This window comes from Cavia porcellus, unplaced genomic scaffold, assembly GCF_034190915.1.
Source record: "Cavia porcellus strain 051 isolate PalLab524CR breed Dunkin Hartley unplaced genomic scaffold, mCavPor4.1 scaffold_32, whole genome shotgun sequence".
Lineage (NCBI taxonomy): Eukaryota > Metazoa > Chordata > Mammalia > Rodentia > Caviidae > Cavia > Cavia porcellus.
In genome coordinates, this window is record NW_026947515.1 from 15,893,492 (window position 1) to 15,911,900 (window position 18,409).

The 18,409-nt window shown below is 43.4% G+C and overlaps 1 protein-coding gene and 1 long non-coding RNA gene across 5 annotated transcripts in view; one reads left to right on the plus strand and one right to left on the minus strand.

Moving 5' to 3' along the window:
- Nol11 (nucleolar protein 11) overlaps positions 1 to 11,404 on the plus strand; it is a 26,050-nt gene extending 14,646 nt beyond the window's left edge. The window contains exons 9-18 of one of the 3 annotated variants that reach the window (XM_063242494.1): positions 775 to 898; positions 1,677 to 1,765; positions 1,980 to 2,069; positions 5,793 to 5,974; positions 6,082 to 6,207; positions 6,520 to 6,690; positions 7,616 to 7,694; positions 8,176 to 8,268; positions 10,545 to 10,652; positions 10,999 to 11,404. In XM_063242494.1, coding sequence (XP_063098564.1) covers positions 775 to 898; positions 1,677 to 1,765; positions 1,980 to 2,069; positions 5,793 to 5,974; positions 6,082 to 6,207; positions 6,520 to 6,690; positions 7,616 to 7,694; positions 8,176 to 8,268; positions 10,545 to 10,652; positions 10,999 to 11,115 — 1,179 coding nt within the window. In that variant the 3' untranslated portion in view covers positions 11,116 to 11,404. Of the gene's footprint in view, positions 1 to 774; positions 899 to 1,676; positions 1,766 to 1,979; positions 2,070 to 5,792; positions 5,975 to 6,081; positions 6,208 to 6,459; positions 6,691 to 7,615; positions 7,695 to 7,970; positions 8,136 to 8,175; positions 8,269 to 10,544; positions 10,653 to 10,998 lie in introns of those variants that run through there. The other 2 variants (XM_003465935.5, XM_063242495.1) reach the window with 2 other exon arrangements.
- On the minus strand, positions 10,985 to 17,698 carry LOC134474431 (uncharacterized). 2 transcript variants are annotated; one of them, XR_010045308.1, is made up of 4 exons: positions 17,407 to 17,698; positions 15,574 to 15,636; positions 13,883 to 13,983; positions 10,985 to 12,591 (listed from the first exon to the last, which is right to left on the minus strand). It is a non-coding gene; the product is annotated as an uncharacterized LOC134474431 (long non-coding RNA). The 2 variants fall into 2 exon arrangements; XR_010045307.1 differs by having other exon boundaries at positions 15,574 to 17,698.
- Between the last annotated feature and the right edge of the window lie 711 nt (positions 17,699 to 18,409).

Here is an 18,409-nt window from a genome sequence, read left to right on the forward strand (position 1 = left end):
TGTACTGCTGGGGATTTAGCTCCGTGGATAAGTGCCTGCCTGGCAAGCACAAGGTCGAGAGTTTGATCTCCAGTACCAAAAAAAAAAAAATAACTGTGTACTAGCAACAGGATTAATTTCAAGTAATTCATTTTTGGGGAGCGGGGTACTGGAAGTTGAACTCAGGATCTCATGCTTGCCAGGCAAGCATTACACCACTGAGCTAAATCCCCAGACCCCTCATTTGTTTTAAATGTATATGTTAATCAGATTTTTCTAGATTAACAATATGTTATAAATTATGCTTCAAACTTTCCCCTATCCCCATTAAGAAGGTGTACTCACAGATTTGGGATTACAGTGAAGCAGGAGGATCACTGAGTTCAAGGTCAGCCTGGGTTTCATGAGCAAGTTCAAGGCAGCTTGCACTACTTAGTGAGATGGTGCCAAGTCTGATGAATTAGGTAGATAAGAATGCACCCTGTGGTGCTGGGGATTTAGCTCAGGGACATAAGTGCCAGCTTGGCAACATGAGGTCATGAGTTCAATCCCTGATACCAAAAAAAAAAGAATGCCCCCTGTAATGTTTCATGAGTTGGCCTTTCTGCTAGATGGCATGTGATAGCAGTATTCACCGTATTTTTTTTTTTATCACATTGTTTTGGAAAGTGTCTTCACTTTGATTTGTTTATTACTATAGTAACATAGCTCACACAGTAAGTTATTATAATAAGAATTTGAGTTAAATTTATAGGAGAGAAAAATGTGCTTAGAGTCTTGATAACATCTTTGCAGCTATGGTATTATGGGGAACATCTGTTTATGCTACATGGAAAATGTCTAACCGTGGTTCCATGCAAGTGTGGAGTGTCGTCATTAGCTGGTGCTCTTGGAAAACTCAAGCATACTCAGGATCCAGGTATTTGTCCTTTTGTTTTGTTAACATTAGCAATTTTATTAGCCCCCAGCTTCATATGTAGAATCCTGTAGCCTTCTGTTTACAGTTCTGTTCACTGAAATTTTTTGATCCAGGCAACTACTTCGGTGACAGTCATCTGGCCAGTGCTGCTGCACACTGTTTTGAATGCCAGTGCTCTTCTGACCTTGGGGCAATGGGAGAGTCCTCAAGGCAGAACACCTTTGCCGTCCTTGTTTACTGTCGGGCTTTCTCTTACCTTCATGTTGCATGGCTTGGCATATAGTTCTTGACTGATTTGCGGTTGTTAGTAGAATTGTGGTTTTTTTGGCAGACAGTCTCACTATGTAACTGAGTCTGGTCTTGAGTTCACTGTGTAGCTCGCCTTGAACTCACAGGTGGTCTTCCTACCTCAGCTGTCTGATGGTGGGGATCACAGCCAGTGAAGTTGTTAGTAGAATTACATGAATTTGAAAAATGCCTCTCTCAAAAAGCCAGGCGTGGTGGTGCACTCCTGTAATCCCAGCACTGGGGGGTAGGGGGGTTGAGGTAGGAGGATCCCTGCAAGTTTGAGGCCAGCCTAGGCTACAAAGTGAACCCAAAGCCAGCCTGAACTGCATAGTGAGACCCTGTCTCAAAAAGACCAAAAAAAAAAAAAAAACCTCTCTCAAATTGTGCATGAGTATTTGTTTTTTTTTATTGTTTTATTGTTTTCCAGTTGGTTGGGTAAATAACAGTAGGTCAAAAGAGTCTAGAAACTACATTTTTTGTCTTTTTCCAGGCACTCAAACCATGCCCCACCATGTAAACTGGGAAATATCTCCAGGATGTGGACCTGGATCCCAGAATTCAGTGCAGTTAAGAAGAACTGTAAGTTCAGTAATTGGAAGCGATGATTGGACAAATGAACACAGTTAAGATGCTTACTTTCAACGTTGAAATATCACCACTTTTCTCTATGACAATTTTTTACAAATGTGTGATTACCACAGAAATGTATTGCTGTTTTCAGAGTGTTTCATAGTCTTAACAAATGTTTAATAGCCTTTTCTGTGAAGGTCCTAATCAGTTTATTTAATTCCAGTTAAGAAGAAAAAAAAATGAAGTAAGTTTACAGCCAGAAGTTGCAGTATCAGAAGCTGCAGTATCTGAACAACTTTTATCAACTATCAAGGTAAATAAAAACACTGGAAATACACCCCCCAAAATATATATACATATATATATCAAGTAACTAGAGGAAATTCTATTTTTTGCCCTTTTTTTATGACACAAGATCTCAGTATGTAGCTTCAAACTCTAAGTGACCCTCCTGTCTCAGCCTCCTGAGTGTTGGGATGACAGATGTGTACCATCACACTCAGCATTTTATTAATTTTTTTATTGGCACATTTGTTAAGTGAGATGGGTTTGTGAACAGCAATATAGGAATCCAAGCAGCCAAGATGATAAATTGGGAATTTAATTAGCTGAGCTTAGGACCACTTGTATACAGTCGCCACTCCCACCCTGACCCCCATTACAGAGTCTAAACAAAGTGGCACCATACTGGAAAGTTACAGAGTTTCTAAAAGAGAGAATCACAAAAGACATTCTGTTGGAAACAGTTTAGCTAGAATCTTAACATTAATTTTTGGTTGACACCTGTATCCTGCTTCTTTTGTTGAGCAGGTTAATTTTTATCCCATGGGTACAACTCAATCTGCTTTTCTCATGGGACTCATACTCTGAGTAATTTTCCATTTTCCCAAATACGGGGTACTAGTTAAAGGCAGGGCTCAAGATGGCATCAGTTATGCCATGCTATAACAGTAAGTACACATAATAACATTCATCAAACCAGGTGTGGGGGTACACACCTGTTATCCCATCACTTAGGAGGCTGGTGCTGGAGGATGGCTGTAGGTTCAAGGCCAGTGTGAACTGCATAGTGAAACCCTGTCTCAGAGACAGAAAGCAAGGGCTAGGGAATAGCTCAACAGCACAGCTCCTGCCTGGCAAGCACAAGGTCCTGAGCTCGAGTCCCCCGTAAAAAAGACAAAAAACAAAAGTTAGAACATTCATGATAGAAAAGTTATACCTGTACGTGATGTATCTAACCCTTTTTTCCCCCACTCTCCAATGCTTCCTTCAACCCACCTCTCCTTATTTATAAAGGCTTTGCTGTGATTTTTTTCCTTCCATACTTTTTTTTTCTGCCCCTTTCTCCCTTTGCCCTCCCTTGTTCCCCTTCCCATTTGAACATTTTCTTCCTATTTCCCAATAACTACTATACATATTGGTCTTCTTTTACTCTTTTTGTTTCTCACAACAGAGAAACAGTGTGGTATTTAAACATGTATGTCTCAATTTAGTACTCTTTTATATAAAAGAAAAAAAACAGCCAGGCATGGTGGTACACACCTGTAATCCCAGGAAGCTGAGACAGGAGGATCACCTCAAGTTCAAGGCAAGCCTAAACTATAGTGAGCCCCTGTCTCAACAACAACAAAAAATAGTGTAAAAAAAAATCACATCTTCCTTATCCATTCATTGATTGATGGGGCATTTGGGTTGTTTCTAAGATTTAGCTATTACAAACTCATAAACATGCACATATAAACATGGGTGTGCATGCATCACTGTGGTATGATGCTTTTAATTCTTTCAGGAAGATCACAAGGGGAGTAACTGGGCCAAATGGAACCTCTAGTTTTAGTTTTTTGATGAATCTCCACTCTGCACTCCAACCAAAAGTGGAAAAAGATTCCTTTTTCTCTACACGCCTGCCATTGGTTCATTTCTTGATGATAGCCATTCTTTCTGGGGTGAGGTGGAATCTCAGTGTTGTTTTAATTTGCATCTCTCACTGCTGTGGGTTTAGCTTAGCGGCTTAACGCGCCTACCTGGCAAGTGTGAGGTTGTGAGTTTGACCCCTGGGACTCCCCCCCCCCCCCCCGCAAAAAAAGATCTTTAATTTGCATCTCTTGAATGACCAGTGATATTTATTTGCTGTTTGTATATCTGAGAAGTGTGTATTTGTCTTGCATGCCCATTTTTGGATTTGGATTTTTGGATTAAATTTAGGGGCTCCAATTTTTTCTTTGTATGTTCTAAGTAATCTTTTAAAGGACAACTGGAAAGATTTTTTTTCATACACTGTGGATTGCCTTTGCACTCCATTGGTAGTTTCTTTTGCTGTGTAAAACTAAATCAGATGAGATCACTATTGTGCTATTTTCTGTGCAAATAGCTATTTTCTGTGAGTTTTGTTCATAAAGTCTGCCTACACTTCTGTCTTTTATAGTTTTACCTCCTCTATCTTCTGGCAGATTTAGTTTTAATATTTAGACCTCTGAGCCATTTTGATTTTAGATTAGTGCATGGTGATACATAAGGGTCTAGTTTTAATCTGCATGTGCAAAGCCAGTTTTCCAAGCATTATTTATTTAAAAAAACACTTTATTCCGGTGGTGTAACCGTTACGGAAATCAGCATGGCGATTCCTCGAAAAATTAAGACTAGAGGTTCCATTATTTTACCTTTTTAATGCACATTTTTATAACTAACATTTATGTTACATCCTTTTTGTGTGTGTGGTACTGGCGCTTGAACCTAGGGCCTTTCCTGTGAGTTAGATTCCTAGCTTTTTTTAATTTTGAGATAGGGTCTTGCTAAATAGCCCAGGCTCGGGGATATAGCTAAATGGCACAGGGCTGCCTGGCAAGGGCAAGGTCATGAGTTCAGTACTCTGCACCAAAAGTAAATTAAATAGCCCATGCTAGTCTGGAATTTGTGATTCTCCTGCCTGACCCTCCTGGAGCTCTAAGAGTATAGATTTGGCCACCACACCCAGTTTTGTGTTATATATTATTTTTTTCTGATTGGATATTGGTGTGTCCTCCAAAATGGCCTTGAACTGTGGGTGATCCTCCTGCCTCAGCTCCTAAGTGCTAGAGAATTACAGTCCCACCCCGCCCAGCTTGTATTACAGTTTAAGGTTGAAACAGTTGTCCAGAACTGGCTACTTTGACTTTCACAGTCTTTTCATTAGATTACTGTTCTGGTATTGACATGGTATCTTACTGATCTCTGTACTGACTACATAATTTACATTTCGTTGTTTTTGTGGAATTGGAGGTGAGGAGTGTTTGACACAGGATCTTGTAGTTCAGGCTGACTCCAAACTGGCAGTCCTTCTGTCTCAACCTCCTGAGTTCTGGGGTTACACTCATGTACTTCCAGTTGGCCTGTAATTTAGCTTTCTTTTCTTTTTTTTTTTTTTTTTTTTTTTCATTTTTTTCGGTACTGGGGATCGAACTCACAACCGCCTGCTTGCAAGGCAGGTGCTTATGCTGCTGAGCTAAATCTCCAGCCCCAAGCTTTCTAAAAATAAGAATTTCTAGAAAAAGAAAAAAAAAAGAGAGAAAAAATAGGAAAATAGAAAATTTGAATTTCTTGGTGCAAATTTCTAAATATTGGTTAGTGAATAAATATTCATATACAAATAAAATGTCAGTCAGGGCAGTTATTATTAATTTTACTTAAAGGATCATGAGATTAGATTTCATCCTGGAATAGTGGTACACCCTTGTAATTCCAGCTACCCAGGAGGTTGAAGCAGGAGGAATTTAAGGCCAGCCAAGGTGATCTAGCAAGATCCTATCTCAGTAAAAAGAGGGGGATGCAGGGCTGTGTAGCTCAGTGGTAGAGCACACCTATGGTTCAATCCTCAGCATTCTTCTCGCTCCTCCAAAAACATAGGATCTCTGAACCCTTGATTTTTTTTCCCTTTGCACTTTTTTCTTAACAATGCATTTATACTGTTAGTGATTTGAGAAAATGTGCTAGGAAGTTTTAAATTCAGAATGACATTTATTAATGTGCCAGACGGAATTCTTCAATTCTGCCTTTTCAGAATGGTTCGGAAAAACACATTGAGGTGGAACTACGTAAATTTTTGGCTAAGTGGACACCTGACTCTCATACTGCAGTTGGGGACATAATAACAGGACTCCTGGAAAGAAGCAAAGCAGAGCCATCGTTTTACCCCCGGAACTGTCTAATTCAGCTTGTCCAAACTCACGTGCTGTCCTACAGGTAGATGCTGTGTACCCCAGACTTTACACGCATGACTCTTGACCTTTTTTTTTTTATACAGTTGAGTTTTTTATCAACATAAAAATTTTCCTAATTTTTTTTCTTAGCTTGTGTCCTGGCTTAATGGACACTGCCTTAGAAAAAACAGATGTCCAGATGCTACAGCTCTGTCTGCAGCAGTTCCCTGACATTCCTGAGTCTGTCACCTGTGCTTGCTTAAAACTCTTCTTGAGGTAAGTTAGAATCTGGAGATCTTCTTCTTTAAGAATCTCTTATATTGATTCCTAAATTTTTTTTTTTTTTTTTTTTTTTTTTTTTTTTGTATCGGGGATCAAACTCGACCTCATGCTTGCCAGGCAGTCTCTTGTGCCACTGAGCTCAACCCCCAGCCCCAATTCCTAAAATTTTGAATGCTTGGTAAATGAATTTTCCACAGAAAGTTCAAGGAATGAGAATTAACCTGTTGCTTTCAATTAACATCATAGCATTGGTGATGACAGTCTTCAAGGAATTAATATCAATATGGAGTCAGTTTTTGATTATAGTAATACTGAACAAGAGGAGAAAATGGAAGAACAACCTGAAATTCTTCGAAATGGCTTCAATCCTGAAGACAGTAACTGCAGCAACTGTAATCAGGAGTTAAATGAAAAGCCTCGGGATTCAACAGAAGAGACTGCTTCGTGTCCTGTGATCCCCAAGAGGGCAGCTCTCCTGTATCCTTGGACCTGGCTTCCACCTCCCGCGTGGCTTTCTAGGCGTACAATCCCATGCCAAGCAAAATGAAGGAGTAATTAGACAATTTAAGGATATTCTATCTTCTGTTTCCTCCAGCTTCTGCTTAAAAATTGATTATATTCATGTATACATTCAAATGATTTACTTAAGTTTGTTTTCTTAGTTTAGTTTAAACTGGGCATGGTTACATATAAACCCAGCACTTGGGAGACTGAAGCATGAGGATTACCTCAAATTCAAGGCTAGCCTGGGCTACGTGGAGAGTTTAAGGCCTGCTTAAACTACATAGTGAGACCCTGTCTCACACACACACACATACACACACACACACAATAGGGAAGATATTAGTTCAGCTATACTAAAATCTATATAATGTCTAAAAGGTAGTATCTTAGCCAGGCATGTTGGGGCATTACTGTAATCCCAGCAGTTAAGAGACAGGTAGGAGGATCACCATGCATTTGAGACCAGCCTGGGGGCTACATGAGTGAGTTCAAGGCCCTTACACTACATAGTAAGGCCTTGTCTCATTTAAAAAAAAATGAAGTAGTAGTCTAAACAAATATTAATTACTATATTTATAATACTGAGGTATTCCAGATAAATGTTAATGAGTTAGAAGTGTTCAGATAAGTAGTACTTCTGTATAAATTTAGAAAGGTAACTCATGTTCTCAGTGGAATAACATTTTCTTTATTATGGGTCAAGCCCAGGGACACTACCACTGAGCGATATTCCAATCCTTACTGTTTTAAGGTAATGTCTCACTGGGTTACCAGGCTGGCCTCAAACTGTCAGACCTCCTGCATCAGCCTCCCCAGCAACTGAGAGTACAAACATGAACAACAATGCACAGCCTAACTTTATTTATCAGAGTAAGATTTTTCCTTTAGTCTGAAGTAGAAATGCCGTTCTTCATGCAGCGTACAGTGAGACGTTTCTCCTGCCTCACCTGAAGGATATCCCTGCCCAGGACATCACAGTGAGTGTTCTCAGAAGTCCTGAGGGACCTTAGTTTTGAGGTAAATTGTGCAGCTTCACTCTCGGCGGCTGTGGGGGCTTACCAGATTCTTGTAAGACTAAGATGCGCCCGGCCTGCACGGTGAAAAGCAGTGCCTCGGGCCTAGAGTGGTTTGGAGTGGTAGCACCTGGTGTGTCACTTCTCCCAGACTTCCAAGGTCCAGGCTAAGCCAGCCAAGTGAGGAGTGACTGACACTAAGACAGTCGCTGAGAGAAAAATTCTCCACCTTGTTTACAGATAGAATAAACTGTTGATCACACCAGTTGAGCTCCTCAGTGTTGGCAGAGACTATTCATTTCGGTGCCCCCAGGTAGATGGCCTAATTGTTTGATGTATGGTTACAGTGAACAACCTCTGAAATTTCTTTCCAGTAACTATTTGATTTATAAATAAAGAGAAGTATTTTGCCAAAATAATAAATTGACTTTTTCCGCCCTTCTAGCTATTTCTGCAGTATCTGTACTTCCTTTATCTGAAGTGCAGTGAGAATGCCACTATGACCCTTCCTGGAAAGCACCCTCCAACTCTGAGCCAGGTCAGACCATTTTCACTCCGGATGAAAGCTTGTATGTGGTGGCAGCATCTGGGGTCAGCGATGGTTTCTCCTTGTCCCCTCTGTGAGAAGATCATGTGAATCTCCTGCCTCGTTACATATGCAGACCACTGGCAGTTTAAATGGAGGTCTCTCGGTGTAGAGATAGTTTTCTAAATCCACAGTTCTGTATTACACAGTTTAAACTTCTGATTGTTCACTGTGACTCTGCCCAACAACTTCCTCAGTCTTGTGGGGAGAGGACAAGGAGGGTTTATACCCATCATGGCTATCGCCCTTCATCTCTTTAAGAAATAGAGAATGCAGCCCGTGTGTGGTGGCTCACTTCTGCAATCCCGAAAGCCGAACAGTAATTCTTGCACATGGGAGGTTCAGGCAGAAAGATTGCTGAGTTCGAGGCCAGCCTGGGCAACATAAACAAACCTAAAGTGTGAAGGTACAAGAATTCTTTCAGTTGTTTTGCTTTGACACAGGATCTCTGTGTAGCCAAGGCTGATGTCACATTTGCAATGTTCCTGCCTCACTCTCTCAAATGGTCCACCGCGTCCAGCAGAATCTCTATGTGTATTTTAGTTTTCAGAATGCCACACTACCTTTCAGAAGAACTGTGACAGCTCTCACCACTGAGATTCGAGGTCTTATTTCCCCCATTCTTCTTGTCACCTGAACCTGTTTAGCTTTTTATTCTTTACAAATAAGTAACAAATGTTATCATATTTTAGTTTGTTTTCTGAGCTACCGACTCAGATCATTTGTGTGTGTGTGTGTGTGTGTTTAAAGCATTGTTTATATATTAAGGAAATTGGTCTTTTTATCAAATACAGTATTTTTTGTTGTCATTGTTATTGCAGTACTAGGGTTTGAACTCGGGGTTTGTGCATGATAGGCAAGCACACTACCACTGAGCTACAGCCCCAGCCCAAATTTTTTTCAGTGTATGTTTGCACTCTTTGCATGGAATTGGTACATATACATAGCACACTTTTTTTTTTTTTTTTTTTTTTTTTTTTTTTGTACGGGGGATCAGACTCATGACCAGGCAGGTACTTATGCCACTGAGCAAAATCCCCGGCTGGTTTCATTTTTGGTGCCTGTTTTTTATTTTGTTATACTGTAATGAGTTTTTTTATTTTGTTTTGTTTTGTTTTTTGGCACTAGGGATCAAACTCACAACCTCATACTTGCCAGGCAGGGGCTTATGCTGCTGAGCTGAATCCCCAGCACTATTTTTATTTTGACACAAGGTCTTGCTAGGCTGCCCAAAGTGGGCTCACAACTCTCCTGCCTTCTCAGTGCTGGGATTACTGGAGTGCACCACCATGAGTGGCATGGGATACTTGCATAAATGTGTAACCTGTTTTACTTTCTGGGAGCTCATGTATGATACACAACCCCCTATCACTGGAGTGCACTGTATCTTTCAAAATAGATGAGTGGGTTCTTTTTGTAGCTAGAGATAATGATTTATTTTTTTTTTTTTTTTTTTTTTTTGAGACAGGTTCTTCCATGCAGCTCAGGCTGGTTTTGAGCTCACTTTTGTAGCACAGGCTAGTCTCTAAAGGATCCTGCTACCTCAGCTCCCCAAGTGCTGGGATTACAGACATGCGCCACCACACCTGGCTGAAAATTGTTGAAAATAAAAATATCAGTATTCATTCTTGGATTAAGACATTCACAAGGGGCTAAAAATTCATGTCTCATTGTCAGGCAGCTGGAACCACTTGTGGGTACGTGCATGATGATCCCATTGGATGGCATTTATTAATCTTATTAGTAAAAAGATGAATAAAAGTAATTAGATCCATTTGTACAGTGTGACAGTGGTAAGGCTGCCTGATGGGACAGTCAGATGTGTGCCACTGTGATGCTTCAGGCTGGCAGGAATATGTTAACTGTTATCACAGCTTTCCTGCTGCAGGTTCATGCTAGGAAGAAAACATAGTTTAGCCAGCTGTGGTGACTCTCTCCTGTAGTCCCAGCACTTGGAAGGTTGAGGCAGGAGGTTGCAAGTTCAAGGCCAGCCTGGGCTACAAAGTGAGGTCAAGGCTAACCTGAAATGCATTGACAAGACCTTGTCTTAAAAAAATAAAAAACAAAACAAAAAAAGAAGATACAGTTTTGCCTATAACAAGTATAAAAGCTGACCATTTTCAGAAATTCACTTCTAAATTATTCATACTTTGATGAATACTTATTTTTCCTACAACAGTTTATTAGAATTTAAGAGTCTTAACTTTCCTTTTTCTGTTTGTTTTCAGATTATGGATTGGATATGTCTACTTCTGGATGCTAATTTTACTGTTGTCTTAATGATACCAGAAGCAAAAAGACTACTGATAAACCTTTACAAGTTTGTAAAATCCCAGGTTTGTGGTTATTTAATGCATCGAAGATTTGATGTGTGTGTGTATGCAGGAATTGAACTCATGACTTCATGCTTGCCAGGCAGGTGCTGTGCTACTGAGCGGAACCCCTAGGCTCACATCCTGATTTTATCTGTGTCACTAAATTACAATTTATTCTTTTAATTTGTTTGTGGAGGTACTGTGGGTTTGCTCGGTGGTTAGAGTATTAACATGCACAAGGGCTAGTTTCAGTCTTCAGCACCCTCAAGAAAGTTGTTCATTGAAGAATTGTAAGTAATCATGGAAAACTTACTGATGTGTAGAAGTTAGGGTAAAACTTACTGTGAAACTACTTTTTTTTTTTCAGATAAGTGTTTATTCTGAGCTCAACAAAATTGAAGTAAGTTTTCGGGAGCTACAGAAATTAAATCAAGAAAAGAATAGTAGAGGCTTGTATTCAATTGAAGTGCTGGAACTCTTCTGACATTGCCGCGTTTCCTTCAGAGACATTTTGTGAAGCTTTTATGTGAAATCTTCGACCTCGGCCAGGCAGAGATGGTTTTGTTTGTGACCATCTGCTGGTGTCCAGAGGAGAGCGTCAGCGAGTACCTGGATCATCGTGCACGGATGTTTCTCAGGGACTGCAGGCTTGCTGACACCCGTGCAGGAGGGGACATTGTTACTGAGAGGTTATCAACTTTTTTAAATATGTGACTGAGCTGATTTTAAGTAAGCTTACTTGTGTATTGATAAAAGTCTAATTTCTTACCATCTGTTTTGAATAGTTTTTCTTTCAATTAAAAAAAATCCCTGTTGACACAGAATGTCATTTTATCAGTGTGAAGCTACCCAGCACAGGCTGGTGCTGTGACAGAAGCCGGTGCCAGAGCAGAACAAGGAGGGCCCCTGACACAGGCGTGACTGGCTCCTGCCATTTTCCTGTCCTCTCCCTCCCTCCACTCACCTTCCAGAGCTAAGAAAAGCAGCTTCTCCTTTGTTCTTAGATTACCACTGTGACCAGTGGGTGGTACCAGCCAGTTTAGGTACATTATCAAATTCTAAAAATAGTTTTACAGATTGGCAGTGGACTTTCTAGTTTTAACTGTTTGGATTTAGGACAAATGGAAATTTCAAGTGTGATTGTAGAGCACAGATGTTACAGGCCTCTTTTCCGGTCATGTACTTAATGTAACAGGCATAGGCGTGGCACCCAGTCGGTTCTCAGTTGTTCTCTGTTTGTGTTTTGTTTTCAGTACAGGAGATTAAACTCAAAGCACAGTTACATTCTCGGCTCCTTCCTTCCTTTGTGTAGAAATGGTCTTCCTAAATTAACTAAGCTGAGTTTGAATTTGCAACCCTCCTGCCTCAGCCTCCCAAAATTCTGGGATTACTAGTATGTATGTACCACCACACCCCTGACTTTCTCCATCATGTTTTGTTTGTTTCAGAAGTAGAGCCTCACTATGTAGTCAGGTTGGCTTTGAACTTGTTTATGTAGCCCAGACTGGTCTCAAGCTTCACTCCTCCTGCCTCAGCCTCTCAAGTGGTATGAACACAGACTTGGGCCACCACTGTCCTGGCTCCTCAGTTGTTCCTAATCTCTGTGTAGTTTTAAAAAAGGGGGGGTGGGGACACTAAACAGTCAATTTCAGAGAAAATAAGCAACTGATCTTTATTGGCAGGTAGTTTATACACTGACATTTTGTTCTTCATAACTGCTGATTTAATGGTACTTGTAAAGTTTAATCTGGTTTATCGAGAAGCAAATTACTGATCATTAAAATGTCTACTTCTTTTTTCTTTTTTTTTTTTTTTTTGGAGACAGGGTCTCACTATGTAGTTCAGATTGGCTTTGAACTCACCATGTAGTCCAGGCTGCTCTCAAATTCAGAGATCTTCCTGCCTCAGCCTCCCAATTGCTGTGATTGCAGGCACACACCACCACAGCCAGCTTGATTGCCTTTAAAAATAAGGTGCTAGTTGGGTGTGGTGGCACACCCTAATCCCAGCAGTCTGGAGGCTAAGGCTGGAAGATTGCTGTGAGTTGGAGGCCAGCCTGGGCTGCATAGTGACTTCAAGGCCAGTCAGAACTAGGGTGAGACCTTGTCCAAAAAAAAAAAAAAAAAAAGGTGCCACAATCTGAATTACTGAATTTAGAAATTAAAAAGCAAAGGTGCATCTTACCCTTCCCACAAGCTTAGCATCGGACCACTGCTCCTCAGCAAGTGTGCACTGAATGGCTCTAACAGGCTCATCTGACTGTAAGAAACAGTTGTAAGGGTTTGCAGTGGTGCCTTCTTTTGGAAAGTAAATCCTCGTTCACATGCAGGCAGTGTGTCTCCTGCCTCTATAGACTTTTATATTTCAGAATTTAAATTATATAAAAAAACCTGTGGCATTGTTTCTGATGGTAAAGTAATGTTCTCTAAATTGTGCCCTACTTGCTGTAAGTTTATATTTTCTGAAGGAAACGTAGGCTAACAAATTACCACTAACTACTACTTAATATTATTTATGTGCTTTTTGCCTCCTTAACCTTTTTCTTTTTTGATAGGGTCTCTCTGTGTAGTCCAGGGCTGGCCTTAAATTTGAAGCGATCTTTCTGCCTCTGCTTCCTGACTGCTGGGATTGCAGGCTAGCACTAACACACCCAGCTGAGCCTTGTTTTGGTAAATGTCTGCTGACTGAGTATAGTGGAGTCCATTCGGAGTCACATAAAGGTAGAATTGTAAAGGAAGATGGGCTTTTTGTCCCTGCTGTTTTATAACAGCTTAATCCATATATATATGAAACCCCCATACACAGTGCCCATCACCCCAGTATACGTGTTGGTAACATTTTACCATATTTGTTTCTGAACTACTTCGGAAGTTATTTTCAGACATTGAGACTCTTACATTTAATCCCATAAATACTTCAGCTTAATCCTCTAAAACAAAGAGCATTTTTCTAAATGGCCACAGTACAGTGACCACATGTAGTACATTAATGTTAGGTAGATCTGTCAAATATTTCTAATGTTGCCACTTACAGCTGGACTTTTTTTTTTTTTTTTTTTCTTTTTCCTTTTTTTTTTATCAGTACCAGGGATCGAACTCACCACTGCTTGCTTGCAAGGCAGGTGCTTATCTACTGAGCTAAATCCTCAGCCTCTATAGCTGGACTTTTTGCCCCATAAGATTCATTCGACAATGACGCATTATAGTTACTTTGCATGTGTTTTAAATCTGGAATGATTCCCCAGTCATTACCTTTTTAAAGAATCCAGGCCAGTTGCTTTGCAGTGTCCTTCAGTTTGGACTTGCCTAGTTCTTGCCACATTAGAAATCACAGGACTTTTCTGGCAAGAATGCTGTAAAGACATAAAAGACTCAGAATGAGGATCCTACCACCTGAGTTGTCCCATCCTTGATTATAAAACATTAGGTCACTTAGTTAAGGCAGGGTTTACCAAAGTGCTCTACCCTAAAGCTACCTTTCCTTGTTATACTTCTTAAGGAATCTGTATTTTTGAGAGACTAACAAGCTAATATCCTGCTGTAGCATTCTTTCTTCCCAACACATTGATTGGCTTTTTATTTTTTTTAGCGCAGTGCTTAGGGTAATACCCAGGGCCTTCCAGTGCAGGCCAGCGAGCACGTCCGTCCCTCCCGTAATACCCTGACACTTTCCATGAGGCATGAAGACCTAAACACTTGCTCCCCGGGAAGCTTTTGGCTTCCGAAGGAAGCAGCACTGGGTGCAGCCCTAGGAAGCAGGGCGCAGTTGTCAAGAGCTTCCTCTCCCGTACTTAATGGCCCCCTCTGGACAGAGTCCTGAAGAATGAGCGCCGAGGCAGGGCTCCGGCCTGTTAGGGAGGAGGGACACTCCAGCAGCCCCTTCATGCTGTCCTCCCGCGGGAGGGCGCAGCCATGGTTCCACAGCTTGAGCTCCACATAGCAGTTTTTCCCTGTAGGTGGAAACTAACAGGGCCCCTGCCGGGCCATCCTGGCCTCACTGCACTTAAGATCCAAGTAGTACTGCGCAGCCAAGTGCTGCTTCCAAAGACCTCTCCCCTGCCCCGCCCCCGTGCAGGTCCCAGGGTCTGTTCTTTTACCCCTGCCATAAAGATCCAGTGTCAGCTAAGCGCTTCCTGTCAAGTACGTTTTAGCTCTAAGGGTGGGCTTAAATGATGGGAGTGTGACATCTTTGTGACTGCTGGCTTGCCTTTCTTCTGGAAGAAACTGAAGTCCTAGGTAATCACCTACTGAGGCAGTGGGATTGCTGCCATCTGGAAGCCAGCCTAGCGGAAGCCAGGAGTGATCTCTACAGATGGGATCTTTTGTATTTGTGTCTCAAAAAGAGATTTTTTTTCCGAAAAGATTAGTATATTCTTTGCCCAGAGTGCATACAAATTTATTTCTTGCAGTTCTTTTGGTGTGCCATGAAGAACCGAGGGGACCATACCTGGCTGGGTGAGGCAGGAAGCCTAGGAGAGGGCCCTGGTCAGTTTCACTTGTGAATGGGAAGGGAAGAAAACAGTATAAACAAGTGAAAATCCTCAAGTGGGGACAGCGGTCCTGGAATGGCTCCAGCAGACCTGCAGCTGCTTGTCCCGGAAGGCACGCTGTCATCGGTGGGAGGTGGCCCACCTGAACCTTCTCTCCGGGAGGAGTCAGAGTGCAGCTCCTCCTGGCCCCGGTCTTCCCATCCCTGGTGTCACTCCCCCCGCCCGCGTGGCCTGTGTGTACCTTTTCCTTTCTCCCCCCGCCCCACACCCTCTAGACAGGGTCTCCCTGTGTAGTTCAGGCTGGCCTTGAACTCACTTCGTAGCCCCGGCTGACTTCCACATCGCAGCAATCCTGCTGCCCAGTGCTAAGGTGTGGGCCACCACACCCTGCGAGACGGGAAAGTTTAAGGGCCTCGGAGCGCCACCCTTTTAAAAGAAAATAGCGCCACTTACCGACTTCCGCTGAGGCAGCCTGGTGGCAGTGTTTAACACCTCTCATGCCCACAGCTGATTGGGCTAAGGGAATGTGTGATCCAAGCAGAATCAGATTCTCTGTCCCAAAGCCTTGGACTAGAACTGAGCCTACCCTACTCTTAGGGTTGCATGGGATGTTCGCTGTTAAACATGGGGCACCCCCTAGTGTGGTCCAGTGGACTCTGACTCTGTCTCTCTCTCTCTCTCTCTCTCTCTCTCTCTCTCTCAACAGGGTCTCTCTATGCAGTTCAGGCTGGCCTTGAGCTCTCTTTGTAGCCTAGGCTGGTCTCGAACTCAAACTTGCAAAGATCATCCTGCCTCAGCCTCCCGAGTAGTAGGATTACATGAATGTCTGACAGTTTCTAACCCTGGTTGCATCCTCTTCCCCTCAGCTACCACGAGGTTTTCTGTTCCTCTAAGAAGCTGGTTTCACACAGTATCAGAGAAAACCAAGCCCAGGCCTTCTATGTCAGAATCCTAGGCCAGTCCTGTCTCACTTTTTCTTCTGTACCTACAGCCCCTGTACCTGTTATAACTCTTGGGGCTCTGCCCACTAAGTTAGCCCCACGGTGCCTCAACATTTCTTCCTGATCAGGACACAATCTTGTTTACACAGAGGTTGGGGCTCAGCATATCTGGAAGAAAAGACTCCCATGAGAGAACAGAGGTTACCCCAAAGATAGAAGCTGACGCAGGCCTCTCCTGCACAAGACCTGCCACCCAGGGCCTGAGGACAGGTACCAGATTATGCAAGACTCCTCCAATGGGTGCAGTGAGACTCACATCCTACAATAGCTGCTAGTGATCAGAGAAAACAGGACTGAAATACGGTGCTGTCTGCCTATAATGACGGTTTACCTAGAGTTTACAGTTTGCAAAAGAGAAAATACCTAAGCAGTCAGCCCTAACCAGATACCGTGGTGCGTGCCTGTAATCCCAACACCTGAGGGGCTGAGGCAGGAGGACTGATGCAAGTCCCAGGCCACCCTGGGTTGCATAGCTGAGTTCAAGGCAGCCCTAGCCTCAGAGAGAGACCGTCCCCCCCCCAAAAAAAAAGTACAACCCATTGGGCTCCCCTCCTGTCTCTCAGAAGCTATTCCTGTTTTCCATTCCTTTTACCAATAAATTTTCCTACACTTAAAACAACAAAAAAATTATGTTTTCACATTAACAAAACGAGTGTTGGGTATGGTTGGAGCACCCTGTAATCCCAGGACTCAGAAAACTGATGCAAGAAGATCACTTGGAGTTCTAGGTCAGCCTAGACTATAGGGTGAGTTCAAGGCTGGCCTGAACTACAAGGCAAGAGCCTTCCTCAAAAGAAGGTGGGGGAGGGGAGGGAGAAGAAGAACAATTTCCCCACCATTCATCTTTCTTTCTTTTTTTGGCGGGGGTGGGGGATGATAGTTTTGCCAAGGCTGCCCTCAAACTCGTGCCTCAGCCACCAGCGTGGCTGGACTACAAGTATAAATGGTTTGTTTGGTTTTGGTTTAATACTGGGGATGGAACTCGTGATCTTGCGCTTGCCAGGCAGGTGCCCTGCGGCTGAGCTATATACCCGGCCCCTCGCAAGTATGATATATAGGGACGGAATGACAATCAAACAGCAAGTGTCAGTTTACAATAATCAACCCAGCCGACTGCAAAGTCTTTTCCCAGGAGGAAAGGCTCCACAGCTTTGGCCGGCAGAGCAGCAACTCAGCGTGTTCAGGCGGTGTGTCCAGCCAGAGCTCCAACCTGAGCCCTGGACTCGTGCTTAGCGAGAAATCAGAGTGAAGTGGAGGAAAAAGGGCCCACTGACAGCAAAATCACCTGATCGCCAGAGGTCGGCTCCTGTCCTGGCCCTGCTATTGCCTAGACGGTAATACAAGTGTCCTGAGGAGTGACAATCAGACCAAGGGTGCCTATTTACGCTAACTGGCCCTACAGCGAAGCTCTTCTCTGACAAGGAAAAAATTCAGATACGCCAAAAAGAGTTACAAGTGTTGGCCAGCAAGTTCGCCATCACCCTTGCACCCACTCTCCCTCAACTGCGCAAGTACTCGCCCATAACTCTCGGTGCCAGTCGGCCCAGCCCGGGAAGCGCGGAGCAGTTCCGGGGCGGAAGTGCTTCTGCCCTCACCTAAGATGGCGGCGAGGGCGGAGCTGGCGGCCGGAAGTGGCCGCAGGTGACTGATTGGTGGATCGTGGTAGCAGAAGCCGCCTCCGCAATGAAGCGGCTGCGTGGTGCAGAGCCCCGAGGCGCTTTTCGAAATTTATGGGATGTGGGGACTGGAGATTTAGCTCAGCGGCATAGGCACCTGCCTTGGAAGCAGGGAGTCGTGAGTTCGATCCCCGTTACTGATAAAAAAGAAAAAGACAAAAAAAAAAAAAAAAAAAGAAATTTACGGGATGCAGAAAATCCACAGTCTAAATTGCCAGATCGCGCTGATTTTCAGCACAGGGTGGTAGGCGAGCCACGACCTAAAGGAAGCGGCTGACCTCAGCGGCCCCTGCTCTTAGGGCTTACGCGGTGAGGGCCACCGACCACTACCGGGCCCCGCGGGTCCGTCCCGAACCCGGGCCGCGGAGCTCCGCAGTCCACACCTCCGGGCGCCCCGGCTGGCCTGGCCTGGCGCGGGCTGCTGGTCTCAAGTGCGTCGCGACACAATCGCCTACAGTGTCTTGTGGAGCCGTCCCGACTTCCTTCCCGGATCCGCTCACCGCGGTCGGGCTCCATCTCCGGTGCTCGAGTTCATCCCTTTCCTGAATTTACCACCTAAGACATTATTTTCCAAAGGACCTTCGCCTCAAGCCATTCATTCATCATCCCAGC